Source organism: Neomonachus schauinslandi, chromosome 8 (genome assembly GCF_002201575.2).
Source record: "Neomonachus schauinslandi chromosome 8, ASM220157v2, whole genome shotgun sequence".
NCBI lineage: Eukaryota > Metazoa > Chordata > Mammalia > Carnivora > Phocidae > Neomonachus > Neomonachus schauinslandi.
In genome coordinates this window covers 16,876,921-16,902,268 of record NC_058410.1, presented here as the reverse complement: position 1 = coordinate 16,902,268, position 25,348 = coordinate 16,876,921, and the positions used below count along the sequence as shown (strand labels likewise).

Here is a 25,348-nt window from a genome sequence, read left to right as displayed (position 1 = left end):
AAAATCTTTAAAAAAAAAATACATACCAAAAAATGCTCAACCTTGTTAGCATTTAAGAAATGCAAATTTAGGGCGCCTGGGTGGCTCAGTTGGTTAAGCGACTGCCTTCGGCTCAGGTCATGATCCTGGAGTCCCGGGATCGAGTCCCACATCCGGCTCCCTGCTCAGCAGGGAGTCTGCTTCTCCCTCTGACCCTCCTCCCTCTCATGCTCTCTGTCTCTCATTCTCTCTCTCACAAATAAATAAAATCTTAAAAAAAAAAAAAAATGCAAATTTAAATAGCGAGAATTCCACTCAGGCCAAAAAGAAGTGACAGGACCAGGATTTACCTTCCCCGTTTTAAACAACTAAAGACCTGCGCAGAAGATCTGCTGCCAAGTTTTTCAGGCGCTGGACAGGAGCCAGCGCAAGCCAGTGACTCTTGAGAGAAGGAAAACCAACAAGAAAGTGACAACTGCCTGAGCTAACTGTGCGACTTCTACACTGTAGCACTATGACGGGTGTGACTCTGAAGAGCCTGGGAGTCTCTGGGGGGAGAGAGTTGGCAGAGCCAAGATGCAGTTTGTAGGGCAGAGTACTGGAAAGAGGACGGAACTACAGAGGGAGAGTTCCACATCTACAGAGGGTTTGCCTGAGTCTTCAGCTGAATCCTAATCAGTGTATACACAGGAGGAAACTACCCGAAGGTGGGAAAGAACCACCAGAAAAGAGCAGGCAGCACAACCTGGGAGCTCATATAGGGCTCAAAATTGTTCTTGTTCCCAATAGCCAGAGAGGAGAAATCTCCTAAGAGACTAAGCAAAGGGGAGATTATTCAGAGGGTATTACCTCAGTAGTGAGCCAAATTAGCCCTAAAAGCTCTTCTGGTCCTACCTCATTATACTTAAAAGGCAAGCTATGAAAGGCTCAGACTGTTTCCAAGTAACTTATGTTCCAGAAAAAGCTCAATATATTTAAAGGAACACAAGAACTCTAGTACACAGCAATGTAAAATCCAAAAATTACCAGTGAAAAGTAAATTACAACTCAATAATGGGTGGGGAAAAAAATCAATCAATAGAAATAGACCAGAAATGATACCAATGACAGAATGATCAAGTACATTAGCACAGCTATTATTAACGTACTCCAGGTGTTTAAAAAAAAAAAAAATGGAGGAAAGCATGAGCCTGTTAAGGAAAAGCATGGGGGATATAAAAAAGACCCAAATGGAACTTCTAAAATTAAAAAATTACGTCTGAGGTGAAAAATAAACTGGATGGGATTAACAGAAGATTAGATACTTCAGGAGAAAAGATTAATGAACTTGAGGACACAGCCATGGAAACTACTCAATATGGAACAGGAGAAAAAGACTTCACCCAAATGGAACATCAGTATAATGTGTGACAACATCAGATGGCCTAACATACAAGTCATTGGAGTCTTAGGAGAGGAGTGAGAGGAGGGGAGGGACAGAAAAAAAACTGAATAAATAATACCCATAGTTCTTCCAAATTTGGTGAAAACCATAAACCTGTAGGTAAACAGCCCCAGCAGAAGAAACGTGAAAAAAAACTACACCAAGCACATCATAATCAAATTGCACAACAGCAGTGATAAAGAGAAAACAGTAAAAGCAGCCAGAGAAAAAGAACAAGTTACATATAGAAGAACAAATATAAGAATAATAGTAGTCTTCTTGCTGGAAACCACAAGAAGGTACCACTAAGCATCCACTACATTGGCAAAATTTAAAAGTCTGAAACTAAGACGTGTTCGAGATGATGTAAAACAAAGGTAACTCACATAGAGCTGGTTGGGGTATAAACTGGTTCAGCCACTGCAGAATATAATTTGGCATTATCTTGTAAAGATGAAAATATTCATACCATGTGAGCAAGCAATATCACTCCTAGATACAGAATGTTCATAGCAGCACTGTTTGCAATAACAAAAACAAAAACAAACCAACAACTCCAAATGTCCATTAACAGAAGAATGGGTAAATTGTGGTCTATTTGTACAATACTATAAAGCAATAAAAATGAATGACTCTCTAAAAAATACTAAGTTGAAAAAAGCAAGTCACAGAAGTAAACATACATTATGCCATTTATATAAAATTCAAAAACATACAAAATTTAACATTTCATTTCAGAATACATACATTGGTGTAAAACTATAACAAGCAAGAGAATGACAAATACAAAATTCAGAATAATCATCATTTGAGGAGAGAGCATAAAGAAAGTTTCTAAAATGCAGGTGATATTCTATTTCTTAAGCTGGCTCATGGGCACACAAATATTTACTATTCTTTATACCTTATATATACATGTTTGTGAATTTTTGTAAGTATGAAATACTTCATTTAAAAAAAAGAAGAGTGGAAAATGTGAAAGACTTTAAAAATGAAGACTACTGTTTATGTATAACAATAAAAGTAGTGTAAAAAAGTATACAAAGAAAATGTTCAGTTTTTTATTGTCTTTCTGTGCCCTATACAATCAGTATCAACTGAAAAGGGCCATAACCCTAGTGTGAAAAAAAGTAACAAGCAGAGTCTTTAACGGCTTTGACACAAAATCTGAATAGCTGATGCTCTAAGTTAGACAACAGTGAATACATTAGCCACTCATGTCTGATTCCTCATTTTTCATCTGTACTTAGATTTTTCTTTATCTTTGGATTTCTTGGGACTCCTGCTTCGGTCTCTCTTTTTACTCCGTTCTCTTTCGTAGGGGTCAGTCTGATATTTGGATTTGTGACTACTACTATAGTGGCCATCCCTTTCTCGAGATCGGCTACGACTTCGGTTTTGAGGTCGGTCTCTCTTTTCACTCTTCTGTTTCTCCCAACAGCTTTCTTCTTCTTCATAGTGACCAAACCCCATCTCCCTGTAGATATCCTGTCAAAGGAATGGAGAGAGAGTTACAAGTGAATCCGTAAAATAATCATTTTATAGGTACTGTCAATTAATAAAACTCAGAAAGTCTACCATAGCAAGAAGCTGTAACAGCTCAAATTTGACCACCACCACTAATCCCAAGAATCTCATAAATTAGAAAGCAAAAATAATTCAGAAAAAGACTTAATCATTTTTCTTATCAATCTCATTGCTTTGTAACTACTACTTCAGCTGAACTGAAGGATCAGATCCAAAAACAAAGAACTGAAATCCACCCAACTGAAATTAGAACAACTGTTTAGAGAAAATCGCAATACCAAGAATTCTGGCTGTGGCTGGTCACCTTTCTACCCATTCCCTCCTCCACTCCCCAATTGATCTGCAATGGAATTACTAAAATTCCCATAAAAACCCTATAAGGAAGACATTTAAATAACATAGCCGGAAGAGGTTTTAGACAAGTCGATAAAACAGATACTGCATACTTTAGTCTGAGTGATTATTTTTAAAGTGTTTATTTTATAACAACTCTTCAAATCTTCAAATATATTTTCCTTGTTTATATTAGGCTGATATATGTTTTTTATTAAAATCATTTATTGGGGTGCCTGGGTGGCTCAGTCAGTTAAGCATCTGACTCTTGGTTTTGACTCAAGTCATGATCTCATGGGTCATGAGACGGAGACCCATGTCAGGCTCTACACTCGGAGGGGAGTCTGCCTGAGATTCCCTCTGCCCCTCCCCCTGCATGTGCATGCACTCTTTCTCTAATAAGGAACTCTTTAAAAAATAATAAATAAATAAATAAATAAATAAAATCGTTTATTTACATATTTCTTTAAAAATGAGTTAAGAAACAATGGGCCACCAGAGTAGATACATTAAATTCTTTTGGGGGGGGGCGGTGAGAGAGATAGAGACAGAGACAGAGAGAGGAGGGGGGTAGAGGGAGAGAATCTTAAGCAGGTGAGCCACCCAGTGACCCTAAATTCTATTCTTACTAATTTTTAAGTAACAATACTAATTTTCCTATATGAAGAGGGCTAGTTACAACAATTCTATTTCTGTTTGTGTTCTATCCCTAATTAAAATGACTATCTTGGGGGCACCTGGGTGGCTCAGTTGGTTGAGCATCTGACTCTTCATCTCAGCTCAGGTCTTGATCTCAGGGTCATGAGTTCAAGCCCTGCCTTGGACTCCACACTGGGCATGGAGCCTACTTAAAAAAATAAAGTAAAATAAAATGAGTATCTCAGCAAGTGGCCAAAATCTAAAGAGACCAGAGCCAATGTTCTTTCAAGAGACAGTTCATAAAATTCAACTTCCTTAAAAGATTTCTCTCAGAGGAAAGCAAAATCCTAAGGATTGAGTTCCCAAGGGTCCCAACTCTATCACCACAGACATTATTAAAATAGATGTAGGGGCGCCTGGGTGGCTCAGTTGGTTAAGCGACTGCCTTCGGCTCAGGTCATGATCCTGGAGTCCCAGGATCGAGTCCCATATCGGGCTCCCTGTTCAGCAAGGAGTCTGCTTCTCCCTCTGACCCTCCCCCCTCTCATGCTCTCTCTCTCTCATTCTCTCTCTCTCTCTCTAATAAATAAATAAAATCTTTAAAAAAAAATTTTAAAAAAATAAATAAATAAAATAGATGTAAATGTCAAGCTTTCAAATCTAGAGTGATGAATACCCATGGTTAAGGACTGGGTTTCAAGCAAAGGATTCATAATTATTCGATATATTGTCTAGATACTGTATATTACACCTGGCATGGAGATTGCAGCATGTGAAAATAGATCTAACATGATTGTTATAATCAGTGTTTGTGGAATACAACTTTATAAACTGTTTCATGATTTCCTGCACAATCCCTAAATAGTTATTCTCACTCTGTAAGAGTTCCAGAGGTAGAAAGTGAGTACTTGGTTTAACTCTTTAACTACTACTTTCTAGCAATATATGACAGCCCTAGATAAAAGAATTTTTTGTGCTTCCTGTAACATATACAAAATGTAAATATCTGTGTACTATTCTGTCTGTATACTTAACTCCTGTATTGGTTGAGACAACAAACTTTTAAAATGGAGAGACTGCTAACTGATGTATAAGTATAAAATCTTTAGTAATTATACAAAGAGGCACTTAAGTGCTTTGAGTGTTTAAAATAAGAGAGAAGGAGATAAAAGATTATACAGTATTTAATTCTTTGAAAAACTTGATGAAGCTGAAAATCTGAAATGCACTGAAACCTTAAAACCTCTCCTACTTGGGAGTATTTTTCAAAGCTATACAAGCTTTAAAGTTGGGCAACTCTAGGTTCAAATGGTCTTTGCCATTTAGGAGATGTGTCAAACAAGAAATAATCTTGAGGTTAGATTTACCAGGGAAGGTTTCATAGAGAAGTTAGGACTTGAGATTAACCTCAAAGAATGAGTGGGTTTGGCTGTGGATTGGCTGCAAGAAGGCTAATGCACGGAGTAGAAGTGAAAACTGAAAAGCAAGGAAGAATCAGCACCATGTTCATGAAGAGGAAAAGGTCAGATGGCTGGATGAAGCCATATTAGAACTGATCCTTTAAGTATGTGCTAGCACAGTGCTAAGTGCTTTTGGAGTACAATATTACCCTCATTCTAGCAAATAAGGAAAGTGAGACTCAAGAGATCTGTACAGGGTGGAGATAATTTTTTAATTGATCAGTAACTTGACATATAAAATTGAAAAGGGGGTGGTACAGAATAATGAAAAAAACCCATACCTGACTGAATCAATATAATGTTAAAGTTCTAGCTCTCTCATTAAACTACAAAGGGCCACAGGCCTGTGGGGTCAGGATCTTTACATCTAAGGGGAAGGGAATGAATTAGATGGGCTGTAAGTCCCTTCCAGTACAGACTTTAAAAAAATTCTATCATTTTATACACTTAAGCCATAAGACAAAATGACTAAACTAGTATGTGGCTAAAAAGGAAAGAAAAAACACCATAAAATGGCCAATTTATTTATTTTTTAAGTGGACAATTTAAAGCAATCACCTTAACCTATCCAATGATTTCATGTAAAGCAGTCCAAAAAAATCTAAACTAAAAGCTATCCTTGCTCAGGTCTCTAGGAGTAAATCAAAGATTTAGTTAAATCTAAATCACTAAAATAACATTAACTGATCAAAATGACAGCAAAAATAGAGTCCCCAATTATAAGAATAATAAACACCTACGAAAGCCACAGAGGAGGATTGACAACCAGGATGCGTACTTCTCAGCCAGGCAACCCACAGCCGAAAACTCACTTCCTGGAACCCCAGTAAAACCCAAACCTCAACAACATAGTAACCATCTCTGGAATAAAGACATGAGGTGGAAAAATTAAACACAGAAGTTTTCAAATTGAACAGTAAGGCTGTCACTCAATAAAAAACAAAGAACTTGAAGAAATAAGTTAAAATATTCTTAGGAAACTAGGCCCACCAAGCAAAATACCAACAAATAGGAAAATCTGAGCTATACCTGAGAATAACCTAGTACTGAAAATTCCCTTTAATGATTATATTTTTGAGACTGAAATCAAAAGGATAAAAATCAGAATAATAAAACAAAAAATAGGGCCCACTAAACTGTTAAATACAGACGCTATTTTATTGGAAAGAAAATTAGTATACTTGTATTATTAAATCAAAGTACAAAATCAAAAAACATTTGCTTTGAGGGGAGAAATAAGTTAGGAGATTATTAGTTGGAACTTAACAACTTTGTAATTGCCAACTGATTTAAAATTATTTTAAAAAGTTCTAACCACATTCCCCCAAAAAACTACTTGATGGCTTTTACTCCATGCCAAAAAAGAAAAATATTTTCTATTGTAAAGTTTTAAAGTAATCAAACAGCAGGATAAAAAAAGATGCACAAAAGGGATGCACAAAATCAGAGACTCAAAATGCAGCCAGATTTTGGATTTCTTGGACCTCTGATTATTGCAAATAGACCAACATACTGCACGTCAGGCCTAAACTCACTGAGGAGTCCATGTGCAAGTGCAGGACGGGAAGCCGCGGCTAAAAAAACATGGACGGTGGTCCGGGGTGACGCAGGGGGCGGAGATCAACGAGTTCCAGTGGAAAACATGCTAAATATTCATAGAAATGTGACACAGCCACCATTTCAAAAGACTGGGGTGGTTTCAGGCCAAACTAATACAGTACAGAAATTAAGAGGGAGCTGTGCCAGGCAGATGACACTGGAATATCACACGAGGAGACCAATTTTATCCGACTAGCAATAGCAAACCGCCAGCAATATACTCCAGGTCAGAGCAGCAGCAGAGCGGCTAGGAGAACAAGTCCGGATTCACACTGTGGCTCTGCTACTGATGAGCGCTGTAAAACCAGGGCAAGTCACTTAAACTCTTCAGTTTTCACTTTCTCGGTTGTGAAATGGGGAAAATCGTATCCACCTCACACTGTACGCACACAGACGCCGCTAGCTGTCACTGATTCATGTGCGTCTTAGTTGGGAGAACTGAGGAACAGAGGAAAGGTGTGACTTAAACACTGAGGGCAGGGCATGAACGAGGGCACTCTTTAAACAGCAAAAAGGCTATGGAAAAAGAGAGGTCCTCAAGATGACAGCGAGGAGTAGGAATACATGCTATCTAGAACAGAGGAAACTAAGAATATTATATATAAAATACATATCTGCTGAAATTTTTTAAAAATGAAGAACAACCCATGAAACATACTGAGGGGCTGCCGTGGGGGCAGAAGTGAAGGGTAGGGGGAAGAATCTAGGTTCTCCACACGTACCGCTTCGCAGATTTTACTTTGGAAGCATACAAGAAAATTTTAAAACTACAAAACACACAAAAAATTATTTAAAGCAATCTCTAAACACTGAAAAGAAACAAATTAATTAAAATATGAATCCAATGAATGGCCTTACCACAGAAACTATTCTGATTTAAAACACAGTAATTTAAAAAAAGAATAATCATGACAAAACACAGTAATTTGACTGTAATAGTAAAATAACAGCCAGTGTAGAAAATGTGTGCACACACACTTCTCTTCACTTAATCTTGACAACATACCTGTGAGATAAGTATAATCTCAATTTCACAGAGGAGGCAGCTGTGGCTCAGAAAGCGCAGTAACTTGTTGAGGCCACATCAATGGCTAGTGATGCAGAAACTTCCACCTAGCTTCTCTGAAGCCAATCCTGCACTTTGCCAACCATACTACATCTCTCCTTCTCTGGGTCTTTGCTTGACGTGCCATTCTCACCATCTTGAATTTTCACCCTCTCACCTCTGCCTACTAAAATCTCTTTACCCACCAGGCCCTGCTCCAAAGTCCTCCCATGGTAACACAAAAGCAAGGGGCTGTCCTGTAATTTGCTTTTCATTTAACTGAGAGCCAAAACGCAGGCTAGAAATGACTTCTCACTAGAATCAATTTTCTTTGAGGAATTATTAGTATCACTGTCTTAGAAAATGTATTGTTGGGGCACCTGGGTGGCTCAGTCAGCTGAGGGTCTGACTTTGACTTCCGCTCAGGTCATGATCTCAGGGTCCTGCGATTAAGCCCCCTGTCAGGCTCTGAGCTCAGCAGGCAGTCTGCTTATCTCTCTGCCCCTCCCCTGCTAGTGATGGTTCTCCCTCTTTCTCTCTCTCTCATACACACACAAATAAATAAATAAATCTTAAAAAAAAAGAACATGTATTGTTCAAGAACACATTTGGGATGATCAAGTTAATTATGAGTGCTCTTTTTATTTCAGATACACAATATGGAAGGGCATAAATGTTTCACAGGTCTTAAAACTTCAAGAGCCGGGAGCCTGAGTGGCTCAGTCGGTTAAGTGACTGCCTTTGGCTCAGGTCATGATCCTGGAGTCCCGGGATCGAGTCCCGCATCGGGCTCCCTGCTCAGCAGGGGAGTCTGCTTCTCCCCCTCCCCCTGCTCATGCTCTCTCTTTCAAATAAATAAATAAAAATCTTTTAAAAATATATAAATAATAAAAAATAAATTTAAAAAAAAAAACTTCAAGAGCTGTAAGTACTATCCATAGCACTTGGTGGTAAGTTAAAATGACAAATGAGCACTTTTTCAGCACAACCACACTTGCACCTGATGGGAGTTAAGTAAGTGTCCACAGGTTCAGAAATCACTCGTTTCACAATATGGAACTGGATGATATACTAAGTTACTCTGAAAACAATCTTTTACCATTTGTGAGATACATTCTCAAAAACTACAGTCCATCACCCCAGTGAAACCATTCTATGTTCTAGAGTTAGGAACATGGCCACCCTGTTCAGAACTATACCCTTACCCCCTATATTATGTCACTCAGAAGTAATTTACAGAGGGATAAAATATTTCTCTCTACAGCTAAGGCTGGACATTACAAGTACCTGATTAGTATTTCTGATCGGCATGTAGTCCTCATCTTCTTTTTCTTCAGAGCAGTGACGAGTTTTCTTCTTGTGTTTTTTACTTGTGTGTGAGTGACTTGATTTTGAATCTTCGGCTTGCTCATCTAGTACAAGATCATATTTTGCACTGCAGCAGCTAGTTAAGGACAGATGTGAGAACTGACACTGATAATACATCAAAACATAAGAATCTGGTAACCAAAGGAGGCCATGAGGCTAAAGGTAATTTTTTAAAGCAAAAAGCACCTCACAGCATAGAGTCTTTTTCTGAAACATAACTACTTCGTATTTTCTTTCAGGAAAAATGGAAAGAACCCTGACCTTAAATAAACAATTAACAACTGGCAAGTGAGTGGGCAAAAAACATGGAGGGCAAAAAAAGCTAAATCCACAAATGAAAATTTAAGTAGCCATAAAAAATAAGGAAACCTATTTGTCAGGATTGAAAAAAACTTAAACTTACAAAATGAGGTAAGTTTCACTGGAAAAAATTAAGATATGACAAACCCCAATGCCAGAGGAGCTACAGGAGATAGAAGATACATTCATGTGACACCTCTTTTGAAGTACTAATTAGTTCAATCCTATAGGAGGAAATTTAGCAATGCCTCGCAAGAGCCGCCATATTTAAATTGAAGAATTTATAATAGATTAAAATAAGTTAAACGAACAAAGGTATATACAACAATTATTTTTTGTAACAGAAACCGAGAGTAACAAAAGCCTAGTAATAAGGACATTCTTAAATATACTGTAGAACTTCAACAGGATATACAAAGAAAGTTATTAGCAATGATAAGTGAATGCTATGAAAAAAACCAGAAAAGTGTTTATGAAAAATTAAAAGTGGAAAAAGCTTGAAATATTTATACCATATGGTAATCATAACTTTACAAATTATAAAAGATCAAGATATGAAAGAAACAATGAGAAATGGTATCATTTGTCTAGATGGTAAATTGTGAGTGGATCTTTTTTTCTTAGTTGAAGTGTAGCTGACATACAATATTGTATTAGTTTCAGGTGTACAACACAGTGACTCAATATTTATAGACATGAGTGAATCTTGTCTTAATTTCACATAAATGTGGTATAAAAATTATGATAATGTGTTTTAATTCAGAGAGATGTATTTTCTCTAATATACTATTATGTCTTAGAATAAGAGAAAATACAAAACCGTTACACTCTGTTGAAAATAATCTCAAATTCTAAAATAGTGTTTGAGGAAGGCTGACAAGGGCCACAATAGTGGTTTTCAAAAAAAAAGCTTAGGAGGAAGCCCACCACACAAAGCTGTTTTAGAGGGCATGTGCAACTAGAGGAATGGGGGACACACTTCCCTCAGGACCAGAACGTCGGGTCTGTTTGCACGACACTGCAGCTCTATGCCTTCCTCGGGGACGTCTCACTTCTACATAACATTGAGCAGGAAAATGCCGCATCCTCTTGGCTTTTCACAAGATGGCTAAAGATGGCCAGTCAGCCTGTACCATATCCTATTCCTACTCCATTATCTCTAACTTCTTTTCTCCTTTATACTATGTCACACTGTTTCCAGAGTAGCTTCTGGAGCCTCTCCTTTTGCAGGGACAAATTCAACAGCCTTGCCCAGGATTTCACTCACTGTGTTGCTTTACACATGCAGCTCCCTCCGTCCAAAATCCATTTAGTGTGTCACAGCCAGCATTTTGTAATAATGTAGAATAGAAAACAATATATGGCACCTAATAAAAATACTATGGCATTTCTGTTTCAATTATGTGTGCGTGTAAATGGCTGTACTTGGATTGTGCTGGGCATAACATAAACTGGATTTCTTAAATGATGGATCAAGTCAGAGAAAACAGCCTCCCATCATAGCTCTCCCCCCATATTCAAGGTGCAGCTTTAATGTCACTTCTCTTAGTGTTACCTGAGGGTCCTCCCTGACTCCTCACCTCTATAAGCCCATATCCCACAAATGTACTTCTTTGCAACACTCTAGACATATTTATATTTGATTCCTGGTAATTATTTAATGTCTGTTCATCACCCCTCCAACAATAAAACGTAAGGTCTATGAGGGCAGGGGCTATGTTTCACTGCTAAGCTGGGTGTGTAACAGACGCCAAATAAGTACTTGTTGATTATTTACCATATCGCCAAGACACTTGTCACATCTCTTCTCCCTCGCTTACCCACTATCTTCTACTCACTACTATAGGCAACACTTGCATGTGTCAAATCTTTCCAAAGTCCTTTGAATTAACCATAGATTTGTGATCTCTCTGACTTCCTTTCCCCAATTTATTCCCCAAGGTCTACCCCGGTCAAATTAAACTTGCCTTTCCTTTTGTTCTATTTTTAATCTTATTAGTAGTCTAATTTACAATAATTTCACTTTCTCTCCAGAGCCATAAAAGTGTATCTCCACCATGCCTTTTTAACTTAAAGCTTATCTAATTATATATTTAAAAAACCCCACTAAACTTAATCTGATTATTAGACTGTCCTCTGAATCTCCTTTCCCTGCCATATTAAGTCACATAATACATAATATACAAGGTGGGGGGGGAAAAAATATATATATATCTCTTACATATTACAAACACATGTTCTGTCACTCTATTATTGTACCTGAGATTATAAATGCCTTGCTAAAATGAAATCAGTTACCAAGAAAGACTATCTTACTGGGTCAGACTCAAGAATTTCCTTTTTCCTTGTTTAATATTCTGTTTGAGAATAATTAACAATGGTTTGCATCAGGTCATGTCTGTCTTCTCCATTAATTTCAAAAGACTGAAAGCAGACACTGTTCAATACTAGCCACATGTGGTTGTTTAAATTAATTAAAATTAAGCAAACTTTACAATTCAGTTCCTCAGTCCATTTCACATGTTCAAAAACCACATGTGGTTAGTAGCCACACTGGATGGTGGAGATAGTTTCCATCACTGTAGAAACTTCTATTGGATAGTAACTGGGCTACAGATTTATTCTCAAACATGCCTGGTTTCTTTTCTTAACTTTTAGTAATCTATCATCTTGAATTTAGAACATTTTAATACTACATATTCTTTCTTTTCAGCCTGAACTACTTACCTCTATGAGGGAAAAGATGAAAGACACCTCCTTGTACCTTACACTCTATGTCTGTACTTCCTTTTATCTGCCCTACACACTTCCCTTCTGCCAGCTGCAGCTACTAGTGGTTAGCCTAAATTTAATTTCAAAGATTTGTCAAATAAATCTCAAGTGTATTCCATCCATACCTTTTATGATTTTAATATTTCAATCATATCCCCCCTTATGTTCCATCTTTTTAGACTATATCTCAGCTTACTGTTCGGTGTGCTTGCGTGTGAAAGCCTCCTCCTCATGTCAGTACGTATCAGACTTTATCCTCCTCTTACACCTCTTATGCCTTACAATGCTTTATGCACTGTAGACAGTCAACACATTTTTTAAAATGAGTATGTAACAAGTCAACCTGATATTCATCTTTCCTTGATGAATACTTGGAAAAGAAATGTCTAAGACAGTGTGGGAAAAAGAATCCCTAAAACACCAACAGGAATTAGGAAACAAAGAAACCATTTACCAGAAAGAATCACAAAAGAAATAACTTTAGCAATGTGAAGAGTGATAGATTTATAATGAGAATATCAATGAACAAATTAAAATGACATAATGTAAATAGTATGTTTCACTGATTTTTACTTGTCTCAACTAAAACTTGGAAGAACCTAAATTAAAATGGTCAAGTCAATGGATTTTTTAATCCTATAAAAGCTAACTCTTGCATACAAATAGGAGCCCAATAAATATTTGTTGCTAGACTGACAATGTACTAAGCAGAAAGAAGCAACCTAATCATGTAAGAGAACAACAGGATTTTGTTAATCTACGTATTTACCATCCAAAGGAGTTAAATATTATGAGGAAGGTTAACACCAAGAATTTAGCGTAGCTACATGAAGAAAATTTCTGAGTATGAGGAATTTAAAACATTACAATTGTATACAAAATACGAATCTTACCTGAAGATTTCAGAGTAAGTGTTAACCTTAACCTAAGAGTAAGGAGGGAAAAGAATTAGGCTAGAGATTTTTTTCAACCCTAACCTTATCCATACATTAGAGAATATACCAAAAAAGAAAAGTTTATGTAAGATGTTGAAACAGGATTACAATAAACTAAACGATGTCTTCACAAACCACTGGATTCAGGAACCTTGTCTTCTACAGACTGTGACTTTTTATAACATATCACACAGTATTCTACACAGAGTGGATGGTCTACACATATTGACTAATTGGTTCTTGTAAAGGATACTCCTGCTTGGGCTTTACTTTATCTTTCAAAACTAAATTAGACGGTTTATCCTGTTCCTTTTCATACTCCTTGAAATCACTCTTGGTGTATTTCCCACCTATTTATTTAAAAAAAAAAAAAAAAAAAGACTTAGTAAAAAAACTCACCTAATTTATTAAAGAACAAAAATTAATTTTAAGAGGTATAATACATCAGCTATTTTATAAGTGGCATATATACTGGCGGACAGAAAAAGGCTGAGAAGAAAACAAAAGAAGAGTAATTCATTCTCCATTACTATTTCAAATGAAACCCGTTTTGCTAAGTAGCTATATGCTGCCACCTAACGATATATGTGAGTATTACAACATCAAACTTTCAAATCCTAAATGACACAGTGAATACATTTCACTGGGAAATAATGCAGTATTTAAGTAGGGCCATTAAGTCCATGAGAAATTTAGGTCCAAAGGAAATTGAGGGCTTGAGACTGGAGTCTGAGATGTGAGAGGCTTAGAAGTTTGGAAGAAGTGAGGCTTTAAAGATCTCTGATCTGTCAGAAGAGACACTGACCAAGATCTCCAGAGCACCAAGCAGATAGCAGGACAGCAGGAATGTACACAGAAGTTCACTAAAGGGTGTGAAAGGGGAGGGCTGGCAACAACACCGAAGACAAACTGTCTCTGCTTTGAAATTCTTGCTTAAGTCACCTATATTCCCTCCCAAGTGCCAGAAATGAAATCAACAATCCCTTCAGAAAAATAGGACCTACTGTTATTATCTTTTTTTTTTTTTAAGATTTTATTTATTTGAGAGAGAGAATGAGATAGAGAGAGAGCATGAGAGGGGCAGGGTCAGACGGAGAAGCAGACTCCCTGCTGAGCAGGGAGCCCGATGCAGGACTCGATCCCCGGACTCCAGGATCATGACCTGAGCCGAAGGCAGTCGCTTAACCAACTGAGCCACCCAGGCGCCCCTCTACTGTTATATCTTGACTGGCCCTCAGTGGCAGGGCCAGGAAAAAGCATCCTATGCAGCCCCTCTGCTCCCAAGATGAAAACTGTATGTATAAAATATATATACTTCCTTTTTTAAAAGAGAAAGCTACAAATATACATAAAACCTTCATGGGAATAAAAACATGAAATAAGAGGAAATTCTAACAAAATAAATACATACGTATGTATGTTCAAAGAATGTATGTGGAAAATAATACAAGAAACAGGTAAGAGTGGTTACCTCTGGGGAGGGAAATGGATAGATGAGGGAAGGGAGAGTTTTTTACACCACCTTTTCAATTTTCTACCATATGATCACTAAAACAAACAAACTTCAAAAAAACTTAAAAGAGTTTTGCATCTAGAAGAACCAAGCCATCACAACCATCAAAATCATTACTTTGCAAATATGCCATGTTTGCAATGGGTAATTATAAATAATTTATAACACAAAAATAGTAAATATATTCACTATCAGCTTAAATACACAGACACACTCACACACTCCCCTGTATGTTAGGTTCTTGCTAGCACCTACGTGAAACCATAAATGGCAGAGTTCCATCAATGAACATTTCTCCTAATGAACAGCACTAAGACAAAGGAAGTAGAGGCACACGCGTGCAAACGCACACACACAATGCACACACATGCATGTACAGTGAACAGAAACAAAGGAAGCTGAACCAACATACCTTTTCCTTTCCACTTAACCTTTGCAACAGACTGGCTAAAATCCACATGTATTCTTCTGTCGTCTATAAGGACATTGTCCATTTTGAAGAATGCTTTCTCACAATCTTCTTCCTGATAGTAATTACAAAAACTCAAGCATAAATCTTTATGGAAAAAATTTCTACAGCTAGAACAAATACTGAAAATACAGCAAGTCTGTTGTTACTAACACTAATATTTGAGTGCCTATCACACACCACATGCTGTTGCATGCTCTGCATCTATGAGCTCAGTTAACTCTGAGAACAAGCATATGAAGTACTACCTATTATTATCTCCATTTTCTCGAAGAGAAAACATACGTTTAGAAAGGTACATAAGCTGCCAAAGGTCAGCTGGCAAAGGTGAGAGCCAGGATTTGAGCCGAGGCAGTGTGATTGTAGTGGACATACATACACTTACAAATCGTGCTGTACACGTCCATCCACAAACCCTTTCATTTGAAACCCAAAAATATTCTGAAAGTTGAAAGCTGTTTTTATAAATCTGGTGTTAAAATCCATTTGACAGGGGAGCCTGGGAGGCTCAGCCGTTAAGCGTCTGCCTTTGGCGCAGGTCATGATTCCAGGGTCCTGGGATGGAGCCCCGCATCAGACTCCCTGCTCGGCAGGAGGCCTGCTTCTCCCTCTCCCACTCCCCCTGCTGTGTTCCCTCTCTGGCTGTCTCTCTCTCTGTCAAATAAATAAAATCTTTAAAAAAATAAAATAAAATCCATTTGACAACAAAACTTGACCTAACAGAAGACCATGGCCTTGATTTATTCCACTTAGTATGAATACGCATTTGTTTCAGTGCAGAAACATTTTGTGAATGATTATGGAGTGCTGACCCAGATGAGTATTACACAGTCCACACCTTTCTAAGTTCTGAAAAAGCCTGAAATCAGAAACAGCTACGCCCAGGGGTGTGGATAATGGACTGTGGGCCTGAGATACCAAGGTCGGTGTTACATAAGGATTCTTCCTGTCAGCAACTTTACAAAGCCCCATCTCCATTTCTGACATCTGAAGACTAGAAGTAATGCATTTCAACCCAGCATTGATCAATTATCTCCTATATTCCTGGAAACATATTCTTTGGTGTGCTCACAACTTACTAGAGACAATTCAGAGAAGAAGATAAAAAAACAAAAACTACATTATAATTTATTTATTTACCATGTATGTCAAGAATTAAATGGATTAGGGGCACCTGGGTGGCTCAGTTGGTTAAGCAACTGCCTTCGGCTCAGGTCATGATCCTAGAGTTCCGGGATCGAGTCCCGCATCGGGCTCCCTGCTCGGCAGGGAGTCTGCTTCTCCCTCTGACCCTCCTCCCTCTCATGCTCTCTGTCTCTCATTCTCTGTCTCAAATAAATAAATAAAATCTTTAAAAAAAAAAAAAAAAAAGAATTAAATGGATTATAAACTCCATAAAGATATAAAGCTTTATTCATCTTTGTATCTACATCATTTAGAACATCATCTGGCACATGATAGGCAATCAGTGTATTTTTTTTTCTTTTAAAGTAAGCTCTACATCCAACATGGGGCTCAAACTCATGACCCAAGAGTCGCATGCTCTACTGACTGAGCCAGCCAGATGCCACAACAATCAATGTATGTTTGATGAATCTGTAATGATTATACTTGGGCAGGCATAACTGCATCACTGTGCCCTTTCCCTAAAGAGAAAGTTCTCAGATATTTTACACTTACGTAGGCACCTGACTTATGACAAAGATGGCACTGCCAAGCTGTGTGGATAGGACAACCTTTTCAATAAACTATACTGAGTGCCCTTGCTATCCAATGTAAGAAAAATGAAATTTAACACGATACACATACTACACAAAAATCAAATTACCGATCTAAATGGGAAAGATTTTTCACAGCAAACCTTCTAAAGGTAGCATTGGAGAATATTTTCATGTCTGTGGGGGTAAACAAAGTTTTTTAAAACCAGCCATAAGAAAAATATTGACAAACTGAACTAAAAATCAGAAATTTCTGCTTATCAAAAGACACCATTAAAAATGGGGAAAAGGCAAATCTATAGAAAAGATACTTGCAACACATATAACCAAAAAATAAGCTTGTATCCAGAAAATGTAAAGAATTCTTACAAATCAAGAAAAAGGCAGCCAAACACCCAATCAAAAAGTGGCCAAGTCTTGAACAGTTACTTCATTTAAAAAAAAAAGACATCCAAATGCAATAAATGTATGAAAGGGGGCGCAACCAAGGAAATGCAAAATAAAATCATCATAAGATACCCCTACACACTCACCAGAATGGATAAAAATCTTCAAGACTGACCACACCAAGAACTAACAGGGACTCTCACACATTGCTAGTGGAAGCGAAAATTAGTATAACCACTTCGGGGGTAAAAAAACAAAACCACCCTGGAAAACTAATTAAAATAAATCTACTATAGCCACAAGTACCCTATGACCTAGCAATGCACTCACAGGTACACACCCAACAGAAATGCATACATATGTACACCAAAACACACGGAAGAAACGGCTTACAGTAGAACCTTTCATAATAGCTCAAAACTACAAAGGACCCAAGTGTCCATAACAGCTGAATGGAAATCTAAATTGTTTTATATACACATAATAAAATACTCTATAGCAACAAAAATCCATATACACACCATGAAATACCATGTCAATGGAAATTAATGAAAAAAGTTAACATGCTACTACATATGTAGTAACCTGTAAATCTTACAAATTAAGCAAAAGATGCTGGACACAAAAAAACACATACTGTGTTTACATTTATAGCAAGTTTAAAAATTAGACAAAACAGGCCTATAATGTTAGAAGTAGCAGTGATAGGGAGGGTCTCTGGAATTCTGGTTTTTTCTGCTATCGCAGTGCCTAAAATATAGAAGGTATTCTATAAATGCTCTAGAATAACTATCACTTGGAAGGAGCTACTATTGGACACACATCAGTCCAAAGCTGCATAGAAATGACACAGCCTCACACAGTGGCTAAAAGCAATAGGAACAGTGTCAGATTTTTCTAAATTCAAATCCCAGCTATGACATTCACTAGGGGCATGACTTTAATCAAGTCACACGACCACTATATGTCTCACCAGTTTAGTTATTTGGAAAAGGAGGAAAGTACCTATCTATTTCACAGAGTTGTGAGGGTAAAATGCAGGTCAAGTAGTATAATGCCTAGCTTAAAGAAAGTTATTTGAGGGGCGCCTGGGTGGCTCAGTCGTTAAGCGTCTGCCTTCGGCTCAGGTCATGATCCCAGGGTCCTGGGATCGAGCCCCGCATCGGGCTCCCTGCTCTGCGGGAAGCCTGCTTCTCCCTCTCCCACTCCCCCTGCTTGTGTTCCCTCTCTCGCTATCTCTCTCTCTGTCAAATAAATAAATAAATAAATAAATAAATAAATATTTTAAAAAAAAGAAAGTTATTTGAGTGACATAAGCTATCATCATTATTATTATAGATCTAGAAGATACTATCTAATCCAATATTCAAGTTGTATTTATAAGGAGGCTAATGCCTAGAAATAAGAGTTCTAAACAAACTGACAAATATCATACAATAGGTGGTCAATGACAGAGCTCAGGTTAATATCTAGAACTTTACACCCAGTCCAGTTCTCTATTACTCAATTACAGATCTACATAAACAATGCTGAAAAATCATCATATATATACAATGTGAAGGATTTCACCTAAAACTTTAAAGTTTTAAAGATACATAAACTCAGACTGCACCTGACCCTAAACTAAAGGTACATATATTAACAACAACAGATGTTGAATTTACCCTCTATTTGAATATAATAAAATTATTTTTCTTGGGTGCCTAGAAAAAGGGTAAACTAATTTTGTAATTTCAGAGACTAGAAAGTTCTATAATTTTTCACATTTTAACACTATATAAGAACAAAATAAATATAAACTTAAAATATATATACTATGACCTACCTTTTCAAATTCAATAAAAGCATAACAGAGGGATTCTCCTGTCTTCCAATCCCGAATAACTTCACAACTGAAAGAAAGTTTGGAAAAAGTGACTTTAAAGAAAAAGCATTCACCCTTACTCTTCAAAAGTGAAGAACAAAATAAGCAATTACTAAAAGTCAAAGTTAAGGGGCACCTGGGTGCTCAGTCAGTTAAGCATCTGCCTTTGGCTCAGGTCATGATCCCGGAGTCCTGGGATCACATCCTGAGTCGGGCTCCCTGCTCAGCAGGGAGTCTGCTTCTCCCTCTGTCTCTGTCTCATTCTCTCTCACATAAATAAATAATCTTAAAAAAAAAAAAACCTCTTATGGGGCGCCTCGGTGGCACAGCCGGTTAAGCGTTAAGCATCTGCCTTCGGCTCAGGTCATGATCTCAAGATCCTGGGATCGAGTCCCACATCCAGCTCCTTGCTCAGAGGGGAGCCTGCTTCTCCCTCTGCCTGCCGCTCCCCCTGCTTGTGCTCTCTCTCTGACAAATAAAATATTTAAAAAAAAACAAAAAACCTCTTATAAAAAAAATCAAAGTTAAACTCGTGGAACTATACTCCTCCAAATTTCTTCAATAACAATTAAAAAAAAGTAGTTCACCAGTGTAGTAACAAAATTATCTCAATTCTACTCTAAATGCCCAATCTTGGCCTACAGTCCTAAATTTCTTTTTTTTTTTTTAAGAATTTTTTAATTTGACAGAGAGAGACACAGCAAGAGAAGAACTACAAGCAGGGGGAGTGGGAGTGGGAAAGGAAGAAGCAGGCTTCCCGCCAAGCAGGGAGCCCGATGCGGGGCTCGATCCCAGGACCCTGAGATTATGACCTGAGCCGAAGGCAGACGCTTAACGACTGAGCCACCCAGGCACCCCTATAGTCCTAAATTTCTAATGCACTGAAGAAAGTGTAAGATAAAACTATTTACTTCCCTGTGCCAAAAGTAAACTACTGCTAAAAAATTCTTTTAAGTCATAATTCACTTCTGGTCCAAATGTAGAGGAATTACAGAATATCTAATGTTACTGTAAAATAATGTATGTACATTCATACATATATACACATTTAATAAGTTTATGCTTTGTAGTTTTTGAATTTTAATATAAACCAAGCTCAAATTTTACCCCATAAGTATAGCTGTTATATAGAACGAATCCATCTTGACAAGTAAAAGGACCAGTAAGATGGGAGTTGAAACCATGCAGCTTATCCATTTCCTCACATTTCATAAGTCTCATTTTATTTTATTTTTTATTTTTTATTTTATTTATTTGACAGAGAGAGAGAGAGTACAAGCAGGGGGAGTGGTAGGGAGAGGGAGAAGCAGGCTCCCACTAAGCAGAGAGCCTGACGTGGGGCTCCCTCCATCCCAGGACCCCGGGATCATGACCTGAGCTAAAGGCAGACACTTAACCGACTGAGCCACCCAGGCGCCCTATAAGTCTCATTTTAAAAACATGAAATGAGGGGCCTGTTCCATTTACTTCTTGTTTTAAAGCAAAAATGTGTGTGCTGGAAGTGGGACAAACATTCAATTATGTATATATATATTTGTATGCACACATACACACACATATACTTAGTTTTCTTCCCTACTGTACAAAAGACTCATCTGTAAAATTCACCACTACAAAATTCCAGAGTTCACAGATTGATAAAAAAAAATGTCATTAGAAAACCACCAATACCTAGTTTTTCTAAAATCTTTCACTAATTCTAGAGATTACCTTCTTATTGGCCCAAATCTTGAGAATATTATCTCCAGATCTTCATCAGTGGTCACTGGATTCAATTTACACACAAACAGCACATTTTCTGGAGGCTTAATATCTGCATCAGGTAGGTCTCCCACCTAAATTATAAGTAAACAAAAATTTAAATCAATTCCTTTGTTGTTTCTATTCTAAATACCCTATCTAGCCCAAAATGCTGATTTCTCTAAACAACTAAATTTACATTAGGAATCTACAGGCTTAGGAAAAGAAATCTAGGTAAGATTTCAAAATTTGAAATTACAATGTTCCTAGGGGCACCTGCCTCAGTTGTTAAGCGTCTGCCTTCGGCTCAGGTCATGATCCCAGGATCCTGGGATCGAGCCCTCCATCGGGCTCCCCGCTCCGCGGGAAGCCTGCTTCTCCCTCTCCCACTCCCCCTGCTGTGTTCCCTCTCTCGCTGTGTCTCTCTCTGTCAAATAAATAAATAAAATCTTAAAAAAAAAAAAAAAAAAAGGAATTACAATGTTCCTGGTAGTAATATTAATAGCTAATACTTGTCTACCTCTGACTTTGTATGAACACCATGCTTGGCACTTCATATACACTACTAATTCTTTTTTTTTTTTTTAAAGATTTTATTTATTAGACAGAGAGATAGAGCACAAGTAGGCAGAGCGGCAGGCAGAGGCAGAGGGAGAAGCAGACTCCCCGCTGAGCAGGGAGCCTGATGTGGGACTCCATCCCAGGACCCTGGGATACCTGAGCCAAAGGCAGACGCTTAACAACTGAGCCACCCAGGCGCTCAACTACTAACTAATTCTTAAAACAACCATGTGGTTTCCATTTTAAAAATGAATAAAGTAAAATTCAAAAACGTTAAATAACTAACTTATTTAACTAACTTACCACACAGTAGTAAGCAACAGTTGGGATTTGAACACAGATCTATCTGGCTTCCAAGTCCCAATTTTATCTCCTGTTTTTCTTTTTTCAAGTATTTGATATATTTTAAAAAGAATTTATATAAAGTATATCTAAGTTACGAAGCATGAAAATAAAAAACACCCATGATGCCAACAACTAGCTAAAGAACTAAAATGTCCCCCAATCCCATGACTCTGCCTTTCTCACCAGAATACCAAACGTTCTGCTTTTTGGTTTTCCTTTTTGGCCATTCCCCTAGATCTTCAGTTTTCCCACGTATGTATGTATCCCCAGAAATATAGTTTTAGTTTTGCTTGTTTTTAACAAACTTTTGAAAAATATTATCATCCTGACTCTAGGCTTCTGCATTAGTAATGCCCCATTCTTTCCACACTGCTGTTCAATACGAAACAGCAACAATTCCTGGACAGTGTTTCTAGCTTTTTACTCTTATCCTATCATCTTCTACTTTGGCCAAACTGAAGTCAACTTCACAGACAACTACTGCACTGAGCAGGGAATCCCACTTCCTAATGAAGAACCAGTGAGGGTGACTCTGGGAGAAAACCATGATGATAGAATTGGTTTCATTGTGGGAAAACTGTATTTCCCATGGACCTTTAGATAGGAAAACAATATTCCTTTATACATATATTCAAAAACTCTCAAGAGATAATTTCTGATAACGTTATCATGTAAACTGTCTCCTCTTAGATAAACACACTTAAAAAAACTTTTTTTAATCAGGAACAGTAATAAGCAACAGAGCCAGTAAGATCTGCTCAGTGTTTCTGAAGCCCATCAAAAGACAATAATCCGGGGTGCCTGCCTGGCTCAGTCAGTAGAACATGCAACCCTTGATCTCAGGGTCATGAGTTCAAGTCCCATGTTGGGCGTAAAGCTTACTTTAAAAAAAATTTTTTTTTAAAAAGACAATAATCTATGTTCAATAAACAATATCACAGTATGTAAGGGGAAGAGCATATCAGTAAAAAATTCTGAAAAGCACCTATAATACCACATCTAAAGGAAGCACAGAAGAAAAAAAAAGGTTAATGAGTTAAAAAAGAACTTGCTATATATACTACTTAGTCAAAAGTAACTTTAAAATACTATGGGGGGGGGCACCTGACTGGCTCAGCCAGTGGGACATATGACTCTTGATCTTGGAGTTCTAAGTTTGAGCCCTACACTGGGTGTAGAGATTACTTAAAAATAAAATCTTAGGGACGCCTGCATGGCTCAGTCAGTTAAGCGTCTGGGATCAAGTCCCGCATCAGTCTCCTTGCTCAGCAGGGAGCCTCCTTCTCCCTCAGCCTGCTGCTCCCCCTGCTTGTGCTTGCTCACTCTCTCTCACAAATAAATAAAGTCTTAAAAAAAAATAAAAATAACATCTTTTAAAAAATTAAAAACAATAAATAATACAAGGAAATTTAAATATTCGTAACTATGAAGTTCAAAACTAACACTGCAAAATACTAGTTGAATTATCATTTTATTAGACACAAAGTAAAAGGAACTAATGGTTTTTTTCGTTTGGTTTGCTTTCAGTTTTATGATTTTTAAAAACAGAAGATAGGAGGTGCGCCTGGGTGGCTTGGTTGTTAAGCGTCTGCCTTCAGCTCGGGTCGTGATCCCAGGGTCCTGGGATCGAGCCCCGCATCGGGCTCTCTGCTCCATGGGGGGCCTGCTTCTACCTCGCCCACTGCCCCCCTGCTTGTGTTCCCTCTCTCGCTGTGTCTCTCTCTGTCAAATAAATAAATAAAATCTTTAAAAAAGCACCTGCGTGGCTCAGTCAGTTAAGTGTCCAACCCTTGATCTCAGCTCAGGTCTTGATCCCAGGATCATGAGCTCAAGCCCCACATTAAAAATAACAATAATTAAAAAATAAAAAATAGAAGATAGAGGGGCACCTGACTGGCTCAGCTGGTAGAGCATGTGACTCTTGATCTCAGGGTTTTGAGTTCAAGCCTCATGGTTGGTCATAGAGCCTACTTCAAAAAAAAAAAACAGGGGCACCCGGCTGGCTCAGTAGGAGGAGTGTGTGACTCTTGATCTCAGGGTAGTGAGTTCAAGCCCCGAGATTACTTACGTAAATAAAACTTAAAAAAAAAAAAAAGGTGAAACCTGTTAATATTGAGAATCAAAACAACACAGGATCACCTATTAGAATGGCTAAAATCCAAAACACTGACAATACCAAATGCTGACAAGGATGTTGAGCAACGGGAACTTTCAATTTTTTTTTAAAGATTTTATTTATTTGTCAGGGAGAGAGAAAGAAAGCATGCGTGAAAAGCAGGGGGAATGGCAGGCAGAAGAAGCAGGCTCCCTGCTGAGCAAGAAGCCAGATGCGGGACTTGATCCCAGGACCCTGGGATCATGACTGAGCTTAACTGACTGAGCCACCCAGGCATCCCAGGAACTCTCAATCATTACTAGTGGGAATGCAAAATGGACAGCCAGTTTGGAAGACAGCTTGGCAGTTTCTTACAAAGATAAACATAATCTTACCATAAATTCTAGTAACTGCAGTTTTATATTTAGTTATAGTTTTATAGCAGTTTTAGGCATACTTGCCAAAACTTGGAAGCAATTAAGACGTTTTTTAATAGGTGAATGGATAAACAAACCATGGTACGTCCAAACAATGGAATAAATTTTTTGATCAAAAGAAATAAGCTATCAAGCCACAAAAAGACATGGAGGAAACGTAAATGCATATGGCCAAGTGAAAGAAGTCAATCTTAAAAGGATATATACTGTATGATTCCAACCATATGACATTCTGGAAAACGCATAAGTATGCAGGCAATAAAAAAGATCAGTGGTTGCCAGGGGTTGGGGGCAGGGAGGGATAAATATGCGGGGATTTTTAGGGAATGAAACTATTCTCTATGATACTATGATGGTAGATATATATCATTATACATTTCTCAAAACCCACAGAATGTACAACACAAAGAGTAAAACCTAATGTAAATTATGGACTTTACTTAATAATATTATCACTATTGACTCACCAATTGTACCACACAAATGCAATATGTTAATAAGAAAAACTGTTGGGGACGTGGAGGGGAGTACACAGAAGAATTCTCTGTACTTTCTGTTCAATTTTTTTTATAAACTTAAAACAGTGGGGTGCCTGGGTTGCTCAGTCAGTTAAGCGTCTGCTTTCGGCTCAGATCATGAGCCCCACATCTGGCTCCCTGCTCAGCAGGGAGTCTGCTTCTCCCTCTCTCTCTGCCCCTTCCCCTGCTCATGTGCTCTCTCTCTCAAATAAATAAAATCTTTTAAATACAAAAATAAATAAACCTAAAACAGCTCTAAAAAATAAAGCCTATTTATTAAAATCAAAGCCAAAAAAGGAATCCATGAGTCCATACTAAAAA

General features: G+C 37.7%; 1 protein-coding gene across 1 annotated transcript in view; it reads right to left on the bottom strand.

Annotated features, from left to right (window-relative positions):
• Positions 1–216: 216 nt before the first annotated feature.
• The window catches only part of PPIL4 (peptidylprolyl isomerase like 4), a 38,228-nt gene continuing 13,096 nt past the window's right edge, over positions 217–25,348 (bottom strand). The window contains exons 8-13 of the mRNA XM_021693252.2: positions 21,042–21,166; positions 19,293–19,359; positions 15,306–15,417; positions 13,634–13,730; positions 9,293–9,440; positions 217–2,890 (exon numbers count right to left, since the gene is read on the bottom strand). Coding sequence (XP_021548927.1) covers positions 2,639–2,890; positions 9,293–9,440; positions 13,634–13,730; positions 15,306–15,417; positions 19,293–19,359; positions 21,042–21,166 — 801 coding nt within the window. The 3' untranslated portion in view covers positions 217–2,638. The remainder of the gene's footprint in view (positions 2,891–9,292; positions 9,441–13,633; positions 13,731–15,305; positions 15,418–19,292; positions 19,360–21,041; positions 21,167–25,348) is intronic.